This window comes from Myxine glutinosa, chromosome 5, assembly GCF_964187855.1.
Source record: "Myxine glutinosa chromosome 5, kmMyxGlut1.1, whole genome shotgun sequence".
Taxonomy (NCBI): domain Eukaryota; kingdom Metazoa; phylum Chordata; class Myxini; order Myxiniformes; family Myxinidae; genus Myxine; species Myxine glutinosa.
The window spans coordinates 71,950,331-71,967,526 of record NC_136265.1 but is presented as its reverse complement, the minus strand read 5'-3'; the positions used below and the strand labels follow the sequence as shown (position 1 = coordinate 71,967,526).

General features: G+C 43.5%; 1 protein-coding gene across 1 annotated transcript in view; it reads right to left on the bottom strand.

Annotated features, from left to right (window-relative positions):
• The window catches only part of LOC137427452 (uncharacterized), a 168,035-nt gene that overhangs the window by 81,381 nt on the left and 69,458 nt on the right, over positions 1–17,196 (bottom strand). The window contains exon 4 of the mRNA XM_068116969.2: positions 13,602–13,745. Coding sequence (XP_067973070.2) covers positions 13,602–13,745 — 144 coding nt within the window. The remainder of the gene's footprint in view (positions 1–13,601; positions 13,746–17,196) is intronic.

The window sequence follows — 17,196 nt, the reverse complement described above, 5'->3', positions numbered from 1 at the left end:
TGTTATATAAAGTAGCCTGGTGTTGGCTTAGCGGTTAGGGTACCGGCTTGGGATCCTGGGTTCGAATCCCGGTCGATCGCTGAATTAACGCCATTGGGGTTGACTCAGCCTGTCATCCTTCCGAGGTCGGCAAATTGAGTACCAGTTCACTGGTAATTCCCTGTGTCACAAGGGGCGACTAACAGGGTTGGTGGCAGAAAGGGCACCCGGCCATAAAACATTGCTTCAAAAAGGGGACCACAGTGCCCAAAAAAAGGCCAACCCCTACTCTGCGGGGGAAATGGCCTCTCAAAGTGGTTCCATATTGTTATATAAAGTGATTTATAATTTAAGTTATTAGTTTGTGTTAATGCTTTAAATAAAAGTTGTAATTAGATAAGTTTGAATAAGGATATTGCATTGCTGTGTAGACTAACTGTCTGGACACAACTTTGAGGTTGTGGGTCCATTGATGTTGAGTAATCTACTGATGTGGACCTGCAGTCAGGGTTGTGGATCCACCGTTTGGAGGTTCTGGGCTGAAAGGATCGAAACCTCGATGAAAAACAGTGCCCAGCTGATGATCCGGGCAGTTGGAAAATCAGTCAATTGCTTACAGGTTAAGGTTATAACTTCAAATATAAAATAGCTTTTACAAGTACTTACAAGTACATAATGTATCTATGTATGTGTGTTTGTAGAGGTGCATTTATTCACAACATGACCAAATGTATGTGGACACCCGAACATCACACATCTCATTCAAAAATCATGGGCACGAGCATGGAGTTGGTCCTCCTTTTGCTGCTAAAGCAGCCTCCACTCTTCTGGGAAGGCTTTCCACTCAATGTTGGAAGATTGCTGCGGAGATTTGCTTCCATTCAGCAACAAGAGCATTAGTGAGGTTCGGGCACTGATGTTGGGCGATTAGGCCTTGGCTTGCAGTCGGCGTTCCAATTCATCCCAAATGCGTTAGATGGGGTTGCGGTCAGGGCTCTGTGCAGGCCAGTCAAGTTCTTCCACACCGATCTCGACAAACCATTTCTCCATGAACCTCGCTTTGTGCAAGGGTGCATTTGTTAGATGAGTCATGCTGAAACAGGAAAAGGCCTTCCCCAAACTGTTGCCACAAAGTTGGAAGCACACAATCGTCTAGAATGTCATTGTATGCTGTAGCATTAAGATTTCCCTTCACTGGAACTAAGTAGCCCAGCCCTAACCATGAAAAACATCCCCAGACCATTATTCCTGCTCCACCAAACTTTACAGTTGGCACTATGCATTTATGCAGTTGCGTTCTCCTAGCATCCGCCAAACCTAGCTTCGTCCGTCGGTCTGCCAGATGGTGAAGGGTGATTCATCACTCCAGAGAACACGTTTCCACTGCTCCAGAGTCCAATGGCGGCGAGCTTTACACCACTGCAGCCGACGCTTGGCATTGCGCATGGTGATCTTAGGATTGCGTGCGGCTGCTCGGCCATGGAAACCAATTTTAGTAGAGGAAATGAGCCTGAAAAATTCATTTTGAAAATCATTCCATGTTAAGAGCAGGCATCCACTGGAAACAGGTAGGGAATGGGGTGGTGCATCGGGGGAGGGTGGATGCCAGCTGAGACTTTTTTGAAAAGGGTCATTTTTAACCCTTTTTTTGCTAAATCAGTATTTCCGAAGTGTTTAAAAAGAGAAGAGATGTTTGTAACAATATCCCATTTATTTGCCCAGCCATTTTACTCTACATGGGGTTTTTATACATCATTTTGTTGCTGATGATATTGCCTACAAAATGCATCTCAGTATTTTTAAATATATATATAATTAAGGGGTTACCATGGTTACAGTGGGGGTCAAAGGTCAACCTATGGCAAAAATATATAATTTTCTCACTTTCTAATAGATAGGCAAAATGCCATATAAAACTAAATTTACTGGTTCTAATTGCTTTTATTTATCAATCCTCACATAGAAGAGCAGTTTTTAGTGAGGGAAGATTGATGTAATACCCCTCTGTGGGCAATTAGTGAAGGGTGAAAATTAACCTTTTCTTCAAAAATACATAGAAATTGTGAAAAAAAACCTCTGTTTTGTATTTACCGGTACATGGAATTGTTAAGTGTGATGTTATAGCATACAGTATGCATTGGAAAATGTCTCCAAACCACCATGGCCAAGATTCCTAGTATTGTTTGAGACTTTATTCTGTTTGCCAACAACCTACGGATAACATAGTTTGAACCGGGGCTCTGACTACCTACACATCTTCATCATCATCCTGTGAATTGGTGCATGATCCCCTACAAGTGCAAGCACTAATGCAGGTCTTTTGTCCTGCACGAAAACAGCCGCATATTTTTCCACAACCAGATGTGCAAAAGCAGCTCACAAGCTCCTTGCAAGCTTTTGGAAGAGGGCTCAGGGTCATCAAATTGGGAACGAGGTTTCCACTACTATCATTCTTCCATCCACTGGTTGTTGGATCAGGCAGATCTTGCACTGGGCTTAGTGACTCCTTCCAGTCAAGGCATTGGTAGTTTGCTCGACGAATATGCATTTCCAGTGCATCCTTGGAGGGGGGAAGAGCATCAAGCGAACGCTTTCCTTGAAGGAACATTTCTCGGCGAACTTGATCAATTGCCGTAAGAGGGGTGGTTTTTAGGTACAGTTTGCACACAAACTTCTCAGCGTCTTGGATCAATTGGTTACTGATGTTTTTAGACCCCATCTTCTGGAGGCATGCTGACTCTTCAGTGAACACTTTCAACGCAGTCTTCTTCCCTATACCGGCGAACTGGCTGACTGTGTCACAACCTGTTAGTGCATGGAATGCAATAATTGTCTGAATTTGGTCTTCTGGTAGTGAGATCTGATGGATGGGGATGAAGGGACGATTGGATTTCAATCCTGAACTGAACCACACCTCTGGAGATAGGTGATCTCGCAGGCCCAGTGCCACAACCAGGACATCTGTGTCTCGACATTGAAGGACACATCTCTGGTAGCCCTGTAGTGTCGCATCCCTGGCATGCAGGATGATCCTGGTGTCCGCCTCTTCATGGTTTGCGTTCATGGAGTTGGTGTTTCTGCCGGTAGAAATGCATACCCTCATCAAATCCTCAAACCCGCCGGCAACAACTAATTCATATGTTGGCTGTAGCTCCTTCTCCGCCATCTCTATGAGAGATCCGGAAAGAAATGCTGCCAAGTCAGCCTTGTTGGCAGAGAGGCTGAGGAATGAGTTGAAGTTGGAGGGGAGCTTCACGTCCTTTGAACTGATGACACGTCTGATTGGGCGGGTTTTGCCGGCTCTTTTTTCCCTTGTGCCAGACTTGATGGAGACCTCCTGATACTGATCGAACACAACATCAACCCTGGAGTACATGGGACCAAAGCGGTTTAAGACACTGGTACAGAATACATTGCTCAGATCTCCAAAAGTCTCTGATTTCTCAGGCTTGCCAATTTCTTGTATCATTGCAGGGCCGTCAATGATCAAGCAGGTTTTTGCTGTACTCTTGGGAAGGTTTTTTGACACTTCTATGTCCTTGGTCAGCATTTCTTGAAGCTGGGACTTGTTGGTAGAATGGAGTTTCCCATTGGTGTCTGCTAGTGCATGTGGGACTGATGAAAGCTCATGCCTCAGGATGTTATTCAGGTCTACATCTCTCCCTCCCTGTGCTGCCACAAACAGTCTTTGGATTAGATTCCTGTCAGCTTTGATCTCTTTCTGTTTGCCAGCTCCACTTGGTTGAATGCTTACTTTGTACATCCTGCTTATTGATGGTGTTTTGTTCCTAGATAATGTAGCATGAAAGTCTGTTGACTTCTCAATAAGACGAGTGGAGACAAATGTTTCAACTAGGGATGCTCCTGTTTCACCAGCCTTGAGGACTTCTTCTTTGATGTAGTCTCAAACAATACTAGGAATCTTGACCATGGTGGTTTGGAGACATTTTCCAATGCATACTGTATGCTATAACATCACACTTAACAATTCCATGTACCGGTAAATACAAAACAGAGGTTTTTTTTCACAATTTCTATGTATTTTTGAAGAAAAGGTTAATTTTCACCCTTCACTAATTGCCCACAGAGGGCTTTTACATCAATCTTCCCTCACTAAAAACTGCTCTTCTATGTGAGGATTGATAAATAAAAGCAATTAGAACCAGTAAATTTAGTTTTATATGGCATTTTGCCTATCTATTAGAAAGTGAGAAAATTATATATTTTTGCCATAGGTTGACCTTTGACCCCCACTGTAACCATGGTAACCCCTTAATTATATATATATATATTTAAAAATACTGAGATGCATTTTGTAGGCAATATCATCAGCAACAAAATGATGTATAAAATCCCCATGTAGAGTAAAATGGCTGGGCAAATAAATGGGATATTGTAACAAACATCTCTTCTCTTTTTCAACACTTCGGAAATACTGATTTAGCAAAAAAGGGGTTAAAATGACCCTTTTCGGGAAAATCTCAGCTGGCATCCACCCTTTCCCAATGCACCACCCCATGCCCTAATTCTTCCCACTGGATGCCTGTATCTAACATGAAATCATTTTCAAATCAATTTCGAAGCCACTTTTTCACTTTCGTTTCCTCTACTATTTCATGAAGCTCCCGCCAAACAGTTGTTGTGCTGACTTTGCTTCCAGAGGCAGTTTGGAACTCGGTAGTATGTGTTGCAACCGAGGACAGATGATTTTTTTACGCACTACGCGCTTCAGCACTTGGTGGTCCCGTTCTGTGAGCTTGTGTGGCCTAACACTTCGTGGCTGAGCTGTTGTTGCTCCTAGACGTTTCCACTTCACAATAACCACATTTAGAGTTGACCGGGGCAGCTCTAGCATGGCAGAAATTTGATGAACCGACTTGTTGGAAAGGTGGCATCCTATGACGGTGCCATGTTGAAAGTCACTGGGCTCTTAAGTATGGCCCGTTCTACTACCAATGTTTGTCTATGGAGATTGCATGGATGTGTGCTTGATTATATATACCTGTCAGCAATGGGTGTGGCTGAAATAGCCGAATTGACAAATTAGAAGGGGTGTCCGCATACTTTTGGGCATTTAGTGTATGTACATGTGCATGTACATGTATGTTTATATATATATATATATATATATATATATATATATATATATATATATATATATATATATATATATATATATATATATATGTGTAGATATGTATGTATGTGTGTGTGTTTATGTTTATGTTTGTGTTTGTGTGTGTGTGTGTGTGTGTGTGTGTGTGTGTGTATGTATGTGTTTATGTATGTGTGTATATGTATGTGTGTGTTTGTGTGTATGTGTGTGCATGTATGTATGTATGTATTGCTAATGTCCGTCTTCCTTCTTGTAACTACAGTGCAGTACAATCGTGGCCAAAAATATTGGTACCCTTGCATATTTTTCAAATAATGCATCATTTCTTCCAGAAAATTGTTGAAATAAAAAAATATTTTGGTATCCACATTTGTATTTCTTTGGTTTGCAGTGGAACAAAACAAAAAAGCTGAAAAAATTACTAAATTCTTGGCTTATTCTACACAGAAATCCTAAAATGGCCCGGACAATATTATTGGCACCTTGTTGAAGTTCATAGAAATAATTAGATTTCAAGCAGGTGATTCTCCTTTACTTTGGAATTGAACTCACCTGTGGTGAGTTGCAGGTGCTTGCAATATAAAAATCATTCATTCAACCAGTTTGAATAGAGAAAAGGAGTCATTCTGCTTTTTTGTGTCACTGTGTGTACCGCAATGAGCATGGAGAAAAGAAAGAAAACCAGACAATTGTCTGAGGAGGTCAGACACAAGATTGTAGCGAAGCATGGACAATCTCAAAGGAACAAGGCCATCTCCAGAGACATCGATTTTGCTGTGTCCTCGTATGCAATGTTATCAGGAAGTTTAAGGCCCATGGCACTGTAGCCAACCTCCCTGGACGTGGTCGCAAGAGAAAACTTGATCGAAGATTGCAGCGAAGGATTGTTCGAATGATGGAGAAAGCACCTCGATCAACTGCCAAACAGATTCAAGCTGACCTTCAGACACAAGGTACGACAGTTTCAAATTTCACAATCCGTGGGCCAACTCAATGAAAGGGGGTTCTATGGTAGGAGACCCAGGAGGACCCTACAGCTGAGAGGGAGAGAGACATAAGAAAGCTTGACTAGAGTTTGCCAAAACATACCTGAGTGAACAAGCCAAAATCCTGGGAGAATGTCGTGTGGATAGATGAGACCAAATTAGAGCTTTTTTGATAAAGCACATCATCTCTACGTTCACAGAAAACAAAATGAAGTCTTCAAAGAAAAGAACACCTTCCCTACAGTCAACCATGGAGGAAGTTCAGTGATGTTTTGGGGTTGCTTTGCTGGCTCTGGCACTGGGTGCCTTGAATGTGTGAATGACATCATGAAATCAGGAGATTACCAATGCATTTTGGAGCGCAATGTTCAGCCCAGTGTCAGAAAGCTGGGTCTCTGTAGAAGGTCATGGGTCTTGCAGCAGGACAATGATCCCCCCAAACACACTTCAAAAAGCACCCAGGAATGATTCAAGATGAAACGCTGGACTGTTCTGAAGTGGCCAGCAATTAGTCCAGATCTAAATCCCATTGAACACCTGTGGGGAGATCTGAAAACAGCAGTTGGGAGAAGGCACCCTTCAAATCTGGGAGAACTGGAGCAGTTTGCACAAGAAGAGTGGGCCAAACTGTCAGTAAAGAGGTGAAGGAAGCTCATTCACGGCTACAGGAAGTGCTTGACTGCAGTTATTTTGTCCAAAGTCTGTGCTACCAAATATTAAATCTAGGATGTCAATAATTTTGTCAACGCCATTTATTTTTATTTTCTGATTTAAAAGGATATATTAAGTTCTGAATCAAAAACAAAGGTTCTGTAATATTAACAGTGAAATAGAGTGGTGTAGACCAAATACTTTCATCAATTTCAACTTGTTTTTCGAGAAAATTGTGAGTTATTTGAAAAAAGTCCAAGTGTGCCATTATTTTTGACTACGACTGTAATTGGTCGACCATCACCAAAGTTGCTCCTCTGAAATCAGCAGATGGTGAGATACTTACCGACAGGAGTAAGCAGATGGCTCGTTGGGTGGAACACTACCTTGAACTGTACTCCCATGAAACGACTATTTCTCAGCCTGTGCTTGATGGTCTGCCTCAACTGTCGTGGATGAGTTAGATGCGGAACCATCATTAGCTGAGCTTGTGAACGCAATCGATTTACTGGCAAGCAGGAAAGCACCTGGCAAGGATGGAATTCCAGCAGAACTGCTGAAGTATGGAAAGCCCCACCTGTTGCCTTACCTACATAACTTCCTCCTCCTCTGCTGGAGGAAAAGATCTGCTCCACAAGACATGCGTGACGCAAACATCATGATGTTGTACAAGAAGAATGGCGATCGGGGAGACTGCAACAATTACCGTGGCATATCACTCCTCAGTGTTACCGGGAAGGTATTTGCCAGGGTCATCCTAAAGAGACTCCAGCAACTCACTAACCGAGTGTATCCTGAGGCACAATGTGGGTTTCGAGCAGGTAGATCCACCGTGGACATGATCTTCTCCCTTCGTCAGCTTCAAGAGAAGTGTAGGGAACAGAACGCACCACTCTACCTCGTTTTCGTGGATCTCACAAAAGCTTTTGACACTGTTAGCAGAATGAGTTTATACAAGGTGTTAGAACGGATTGGCTGTCACCCAAGCTTCTCAGTCTCACCCACTCTTTCCATAACAACATACATGGCACAATACAGTTTGACGATTCCACTTCAGAAAGTTTTGAGATCAAAAGTGGAGTGAAGCAAGACTGCGTCCTGGCTCCAACTCTGTTTGATATTTTCTTCTGTGTACTTCTGAAGTATTCCTTCCCTGCAGATATGGATGGAATCTACATTCACAGCAGGACAGATGGAAAGCTGTATAACCTGTCAGGATTAAGGGCAAAGACAAAATTGCAGCATGTCCTGATCAGAGAACTTCTCTCTGCAAACACTGCACTTGCCACCCACACGGAAGACCAGCTCCAGAAGTGAATTGATAATCTCTCTTACCATCAGTGTAAAGAAAACCATGGTAATGGGACAAGGTGTCACAACCCAGCAATTGATTACACTAAACAATACTACACTGGAAGTAGTGATCCAAATTCAGTTATCTCAGGTCTATAGTGACTAACAACCTGTCCCTCAATGAAGAACTGAACATACGAATCGGGAAGGTAGCCACCATCTTTGGTCATCTAATAAAGAGGGCGTGAAGGAACAGCAAGCTGACCCTCAGGACAAAGCTGCTGATCTACAAGGCGTTCACTTTGAGCACCCAAAGACTTTGCACTTATTAAGCAAAGACGACTTTGATGGCTTGGGCATTTCTACAGGATGGAAGATGGACGTATCCCAAAGGACGCCCTATATGGGGAGATAGCAGGGGCCAAAAGACCAAAAGGGTGCCTGAAGCTGAGGTATAGGATGTCTGTAAGGGGAATATAAAAGCCCCACACATCAAGTTTGATACTTGGGAAATTACAGCTAACTGCAGAGGCACATGGTGACATTAATTATGGGCTGGAATAAGCGTCATGATGACGAGTGGTTGGAGCAGCTGCACAACAGACGTTGTCACCGCAAACAACAACATCCCACAATTATAGGAGATGCGAACCTCACGAACTACTTCAGATGTAGCACCTGTGGTGGATTCTGTCACTCCCAAATTGGCTTGTAGTCACCAATGGAAGTGCAACACGAAGTGCTGCATACCCAACATCTTATGAGATGAATGGATGCCATTGATGATTGACTGTCCACCAAACAGTGATGATTCCATTTACATCTCGCTGTCTGACAACGTGGACCAACTTTTATCGACTCATCCCAAAGCTCTATTCCTTAAATGTGGCGATTTCAATCGTCATCATGCCAGCTGGCTGGGTGTGGGTACATCTCACACCAGCCATGGCACCTCAGCAGGACTTCTGCGACTCATTGGGACTGACGCAATCTGTCAATTTCCCAACCCTGATCTCAGACAACGGAGCATCTTCTCTTCTTGACCTGGTTATAACGAACCTCCCTGAAAATGTCTGCTGTTCTTCATGTGCTCCAATCAGTTCATCCGATCATTTGCTGGTTAAAGTGGACATCTCTCTAGCTGTTCTCAGAGAGCCTCCTCAGGGTCGACGAGTCTGGCATTTCACTCAGGCCAACTAGCATGGTCTTCAAGCAGCCATCAATCATCTGGACTGGTCTCCCATCTCTACTACCTCTGACATCAACACTTCCTGTGAATTCTTCCAAAGTAAATTGCTCTCTCTCATACACAGATTTATCCCATCTCGTCTACAGATGTCATACCCTTCCTCCCATCCATGGTACACTGAATCTTGTGGTGAGGCAGTTGCCATGAAACAACTTGTCTTTGCCTCATGGAAGGCAAATCCAACTCAAGGCAATCACTGTTCCTTTCACAAAACAACAAAAACAACAGGCATTTTAAGGCCATTTTCCCTGACAGAGCGGGGGTTAGCCTTGCGGTCCCCATGACAATCTTCACCATTTTGCCCTATTTTCTGCATCTACCCTTGTTAACCCCCTTGCCCGCATTTCTTCTTCCACCATCTTCAGCCAAGTCTTTTTCGGTCTTCCCCGTCCTCCACTTCCTTCTACATTAATTTCCATCACTCTTCTCAACCAGTCACTTTCATCCTTCCTCAACACATGACCAAACCATCCCAACCTGTTTCTCTTCACAGCATCCATCACAGGCTCTATTCCCATCATCTTTCACAATTCATCATTTGTCTTTCTCTCTCTCAAGGATACTCCACACATCCACCGAACCATTTGCATTTCCATCCTTTCCAGCCTTTGTTGCTGCTCTACGTTCATTACCCATGTCTCACTCCCATAAATCATAACACTTCTCACACATGCAGCATACACCTTTCCATTCAGCTTCAACGACCCTCCCATCCTTGTCAGCACGCCACTCAGTTCCCGAAACTTCTTCCATGCACATCTCACTCCAGCAACCGTTGCCGAGTCTGATCCACCTTCTCCATTCAACATGTCTCAGAGGTAGCAAAATGTTTTCACACCTTCCAGCTTCACACCGTCTCCAAGATCCAACTCAGCATTTCCTCCATCTGCAGCTCCCTCTGTGCACACCTCACACTTGAATGTAGCTGCCACACTGGTTAATGACTCTCTCAAACCACTACATTTTTGATGAACCCACTCAGCGCACATTGTACATTGAATGGAGTTCACTCCCACACCCTTCCTGCACACAGCACACGGCCACTTCCCAGTTCTTTCCACCTCACCACATGCTTTACCACTTACCATCACCTTCATCTTTCCGATATTCACCTTCAGACCTTTTGTCTCCATACATTCCTTCCACTTATTCATCTTCTCCTGCAGTCCATCCATACTTTCTGCAATCAACACCAGATAATCTGCATACAACAACTCACACGGCAAACCCTCCTTTAAGTTCTGAGCCAGCACCTCCGTCACAGCTACAAATAGTAGTGGACTTAGTACCGACCCCTGATGCACTCCCACCTTCACGTCAAACTATCTCTCAATAGCACTATCTCTCCACACTCAAGAATGAACTCTCAAACCTGTCTCCTTCCTCCAAATCCTGGTGGCGTCTGGTCAAATCTGTTTTTGGAGTTTGTTCCCCCTCCATCTCCTCCCTTACCTCAAATGGCTACACTGCTGACACTGCACGTGAAAAAGCCGAATGCCTCAACTCCGTGTTTGCCTGATAATCTTGTGTCCCTAACCCATCGCTCTCTGAACCCACCTTACCCAGTTGTACCCAGCTGCTCCTGGACTCTGTGTCCTTCCCTACTGACAGGTGGAGAAGTTTCTGTCAAACCTCGACTCAGATTCTGCAACTGGACTAGACAGAATCAGTCCACGGGTCCAAAAATCCAAAAATCCTGCTCTGCTGCTCTTTCAAACCCTCTCTCTGTTCTCTTCACCCTCTCTTTTGCTCAAGGTCATCTGCCATCAGTTTGGAAATCAGCCAACATTACCGCTTTACACAAAAAAGGTGCAACTGCAGATCCTTGCAACAACAGACCAATCAGCCTGCTCCCAATCATCAGCAAGGTTATGGAATCCATCATCGCTTCTGATATTCAATCTTTATTCTTCTCCAATGGCTTGATCTCGGATCATAAATTTGGATTCAGACCAGGCCACGCTACTCTGGACATGCTGCTTCTGCTGTCTCAACAATGGATGGAGGTCCTCAACACCAGACAGGAAATCAGAGCTGTCTCACTTGACATATCTCGTGCCTTTGATACAGTCTGGCACTCCGCCCTGCTCCCCAAACTCTCCTCTTATGGTATCCATGGAAATCTTCATGCATGGCTCGTGGACTTTTTCTCCTGTCGTAGTCAACATGTGGCTCTAAATGTAATTCTCATCTCCTCTTTCTGTCCAGGCTGGAGTTCCTCAAGGCAGTGTTCTGAGCCCTGTGCTTTTCTGGTCTTCATCAATGATCTCTCCGACTCCCTGGAAAATCCTCTGTATGTTTTTGCTAATGACTCCACCCTCGTCCGCTCCATATCTCAAACGCTCAGATCGGTGAAGTTGTCACGAAAGCTTTGGGGTCTCACTACCTGCCATGATCTTTCCTGGGAAAACCACATTTCCAAATTGGACTCCAAAGCCAGTCGTTGACTGGGCATCCTCGTGCTGGTAATCCCATCGTGCAAAGTCCTTCCTTGGCACTAATGAGCTCCTAACCACATACAAACAAAGCTTTCATCCGCAGCTTGATGGAATACTGCTCTCCCCTCTGGGCTGGTGCTCCTGCCTCACACCTAGCTCAGCTTCACGCTGTAGAAACCAAAGCTTTTAGAATCATTGGTATCTCCCACGATGAAGCTGATTCTGAGGGCCTTTCACTCTCTCACCGCAGGCAGGATGGTGGTCTTTCTGTCTTCTCCCGTCTCCTCTCCGGCCTTGCACCCCCTCCCCTGCTCTGTCTGTGCTCTGTCCCCCAAATATTCCTGCAGGATGCACAAGATCTGCCATCAACCCTCTTATGGTGAAACTGCAAAAATCAGGACTCTCTGCTCACCTTCACTCTTTCATTCCTCCTTTCTCCCTCCCGCCTCTGGAACAAATTCCCACACTCTCTTTCATCCCACTCCTCCTAAAATGTGTTCTATGATGTGTTAGCTCTTACACGAGCCTCGACTTTTAGACCTCGACCACGAGAAAAATATTTTAAAAATTCATATCTTGTGGGATTTTGAGTTGGATAGGTGATCATGATGGGTAAGGAGGGGTTTGAAGGCTTGTAGTGGGGAGTGGATTGGCATTCTCTCAAGCAGTGCTTAAACCCACGTCATTATAAAAGGTCTTTGTCCATGGTCTTTGTCCATGTCCATTATAAAAGGTCATTATTTACTTTTAACAATGTGTATATTTGGACATCAGGAAGAAGATAACTGCTTTCAGGTCGTTTATTGTCACAAATCGTTTTCTTGCAGGCTTGTGAGTTGGACAGGTTGCCGTGACGGGTGGGGAGGGGTTTGAAGGCTTGGAGTGGGGAGAGGGTTAACACTTTAGGGTTGGGCAATGGAGATTGAGGAATTGCGGTTTGTGAGAGGTGGGAAGGGAATTGCCATGGGTTCCTGCTAGTTATTATTATAATTATTCTCCCACTTGGAGAATGAACTTCCACATTCTTTTCAATCTCATTCTTCCATTTAGGTTTTCAAGAGAGCTGTTTCACCACCATCTCGGATCATCCCCCATCCAAAACCATGATCTTTTCGACCCCAGTTAACTCTCCCCAAGCCCATCTCTTTGCAACTTTCCTAATTTTTCTTCCTGAGGGTTTGCTTTCTGTATCTGTCTTGTCCACCCCTTGTGTTCTCTCCCATTCTCCATTCTTCATTACTTCCCTTATCTTCAAAGTCTCTCTCATAAATTGTCTCTCAACCCTGCTATTGTCTGTTCCGCCTCTACTCTTGTTGGTGGTTTTGTTCTGTTGTGTCCTGTTCCATTCTTTGTTCAAGATTCTCCACAAGCTTCGACTGTAGAAAAAAAAAAATCGCAAGCACAATGCAGGAAACGATATGGAGTTTCACTTAAAACGCCACAAAAAAGGTCCCAGGTGTCAAAGGAAAAGGTCCAGACGAACTCAATTCTGTTACAGGTCTTGAATGCAGATATCGTATCATGTGATGAGATAATCATGATACACTTGTCTTTCAAACTTGCTGAATTTCAAGTCCCAGTAATCTCAATTATTTTGCAATTCACAATTCTATTTCTGCAGAGTGAATTGGAGAAATAAAGAATTTCAAAATTTAGCTTCTTGTGTAAAGTACAGAAAGATTTCTGGGGGATTTCAAATGTAACCAATATCCGTCTCGCAAAAAAAAAAAAACAGCATAAAAATATAAACATGAAAACAACCCACGTGGGTGGAAGCACTTCAAACGCATCTACAATTCTACAAGGATTGGAAATATGTAAATGTATTCGGGAAATGAAACAAAATGAGTAAACACAGTGTGATGTGTTCTCTGTGTAACTCAGCTTACCTTCTAGCAGCTGATCAGCTTTGCTTGGCTCCGTGGGGGAAGAATCACACGGTTCCTGCTTTACTTGGTCATAGCTCAAAGCATCCTGTGAGGTCTGAAGAGAGTTACTCTGGAAGGTTTCCATCTTCACCAGAGGAGCTTCATCTGCAAACCATGTGACATCATTATATTACAGGAACATAAGGGATAAACGAGTGAATCCAACGATTTTTTTTTTAGAATTTTGAAAGATAATTTGGATTAAATCTATATATATTTATATATCTATATCTATATCCATATATATATATATATATATATATATATATATATATATATATATATATATATATATATATATATATATATAAAATATTAGTGCTGGGCCGATATCGGAATCGGCAATCAGAACAGGCAGATATCGGCTATTTTTCAGTAATCTGTATCGGCAGTGTTTGTTAAATTGTTTTTTTCACATTTCAAAGGTGGACTGACAGTATTCTGCCCCCCCACCCCCCCCCCCCACCTCCCAAGCAAAATGGGGGCACATTGTACATGCAGTTTGTAAGATACTGCTTCATTCGTCAGACTATAGCTGTGGCATGCTCTCTCATGATCTCTTGTGTTCCCGACATCTCAAAGCACATGGGGTTCACAACACATGGAACCAAACACACAAGGAGCTCTATTTGTTCCTCCGTAATTACTAGCTACCAGTTCCACATTGATTTCCCTCTGGACATTTTTAAATTATTTTTTTTGTGTCAGTATTTTCCTGAAAGAGTTTGTTTAATTCATTCTGTCCTACCGTAAGTCCTTTCACCTCCTTTACATTCTCCATCTCTCCCGCAAATCTGGCCTCGCTCTGCTTAAATTCTTTCCGGACCATCGCTTCGCCCATCTCACATTTGATTTGCCCGCTCACCACGTCCATTATAATGCCCATCACTTGCATTTCCCCGCTCATCACGTCCATTCTATTGCCCATCACTTGTATTTTCCCACTCATTCTCTCTCTCATCAACTCCATTTTTGCTTTGAAATGGACCACAAAGAGCCCCATATCGAGCGGCGCTCGCACGCTACCTTTTGGTACAAGTTCCATGGATGCCGAATTTTCCTCATTGTACACTGCTCCTTTCCTATTCCATCACCAGGTGCTGCATGACATCATCACCGAGCACCGAAGGGGGCCCGGTGATGATGCGTTCTGAAGCGAGTACTCAGTTTTCACTCCGGTTTCTTTCTTTCTTGTTTGTTTGTTTGTCCGGGCGATATCTCAGCCATCCTTTGAGCTAGGAAGCTGAAATTTCGGCACAATAGTGAACACATGCTTTGCCAAAAAGAGTGTTTTTTTAAATTAATCAATGAATTGATTAATTACTGAATTATTACCGATTAATTCAGTAGTTATTTATTTCCTTTCTCATCTGGGCAATATCTCAGGCACCTTTTGAGTTTGGAAGCTGATATTCAGACTGAATTCAACCACCAACTATTTTTGAGGTCAACATAGACCAAAGGGTTAGCATAGGCCAAATTTCTAAAATCTTCAATTTTCATCCGATTGACTTGATATTTGAGGAGGATTTGCACGTCTGGTCTCTGAATGGAACCACGAAGTATTTTTGAGGTCAACATAGGCCAGATTTCTAAAATCCTCAATTTTCATCAGATTGACTTGAAATTTTAAGAGGATGTGCATACCAGGACACTGAATTCAACCACCAAGTATTTTTGAGGTCAACATAGGCAAGTCTCTAAAATCCTCAATTTTCATCCGATTAACTTGAAATTTTAAGAGGATTTGCATATCTGGTCACGGCATTCAACCCCCAACTATTTTTGAGGTCATCATCGAGCAACAACTTATTTTAGGGATTTTGCGAGTATCGTGCTATGCACGACATATTTCTTGTTTGTTGTACACCGCTCCTTTCCTATGCCATCTCCAGGCACTGCATAACGTCATTGCCGGGCACCGAAGGGGGCCTGGCAAGACGCTCCCTGAAAGGAAGTACTCAGTTTTCACTCAGGTTTATTTCTTGTTTGTTTGATTGTTTGTCCGGGCGATATCTCAGCCATCCTTTGAGCTAGGAAGCTGAAATTTCGGCACAATAGTGAGCAATTGCTTTGGCTAAAAGAGTATTTTTTGTTTTTTGATTAATCAATTATTTGATTAGTTACTTCATTATTATTTATTAATTAAGTACTTATTTTAACCCTGGTGTTGGGCTAGCGGCTAGGGTGCCGGCTTAGGATCCTAGGATCCTGGGTTCGAATCCCGGTCAATCGCTGAATTAACGCCAGGGGGGTTGACTCAGCCTGTCATCCTTCCGAGGTCGGCTAATTGAGTACCTGTTCACTGGTAATTCCCTGTTCGTCGTTAAAGGCAGCAAAAAGGGTTGGCGTCAGGAAGGGCATCCGGCCGTAAAACATTGCTTCAAAAAGGGGACCAAAAACCAACAACAACCACGGTTCCCGAAAAAGGCCAACCCCCGCTTTGCGGGGAAAAATGGCCTCTAAAGGTGGTTATTTATATTATTATAATTAAGTACTTATTTATTTCCTTTCTCATCTGGGCATTATCTCAGGCACCTTTTGAGCTAGGAAGCTGATATTTGGACACGACAATGACCAAGTGATTTATTTGGCTGTAAAGGCTAATTTTCATTTTTTGATTAATCAATTAATCAATCAATTATTTAATTATGCAAGTAATGAGCTAGACTACGGATTTTTATGTTAAGAAAATAGGCCTTTTATGTTTTGAAAAGCGGCATTTTTTTTTTTTAATGTGAAAAAATCCCGAAATATTTTTTTACCCCCGTTTTATTCATTTTTTATTATTACCAAGTTTTTCAGAAACCAGTCAAAAAAAGAACAAAAAATGGTAAGCTTTTTCCTGCACAACATTAAGCACTCTGGGCTAGTAAACAGGTAAAAAATGACGTTCAGGTACCTTTATTGCAACCGCATTGTTTGATAAGTAGAGGACTAGAAGAAATTGACAAGACCCTTTTAGGAACGGTTAAAGTAGGTGTTTGAAATCATTATCTTGGTAATGTTCTCCTTGGTGAGGCGGTGTCGGCAGTCGGTGAGGACGTTTCTGCAGACGGAGAAGGACCTTTCCACGTCGACGCTGACGATGGGGCAGTACCTCAAGAGGGGGACGTCAGCAAGCTTGACTCCAGCCGGCACACCAACCTCAGATCCGTGCTGATCTCCATCCAGGATCAAAGCCACTGTCCTCAGCACACCAATGTCGGGATTGCGCTGCAGCACCGCCTTGAACTTGGTGAGCAGGATCTCCTTACGGCAGCCTCGGATCTTTTCGAGCTCCTCCTTGGCCTGATCAAGGAGCTGGAAGGCCTTGGCCAGCTCCATGCCGGCCTCCTCCAGCTGCTTAAGGATCTTCGGGATGAACGACACGTGGGCATTTAAGAAGATCAAACTGAGCTTGATGTCCGCCTTTCCGAACAGGTCCTTGGCACTCCGGATTGCCATCGCGTCGTCATCGTTCAGCTGGTCCACAATGTCCTTGACGGCCTCGAAGTGCTCGGCGTAAAACACCGCGGTGTCGATCCACGTCCCCCACCGAGTCAGAATGGGCTCC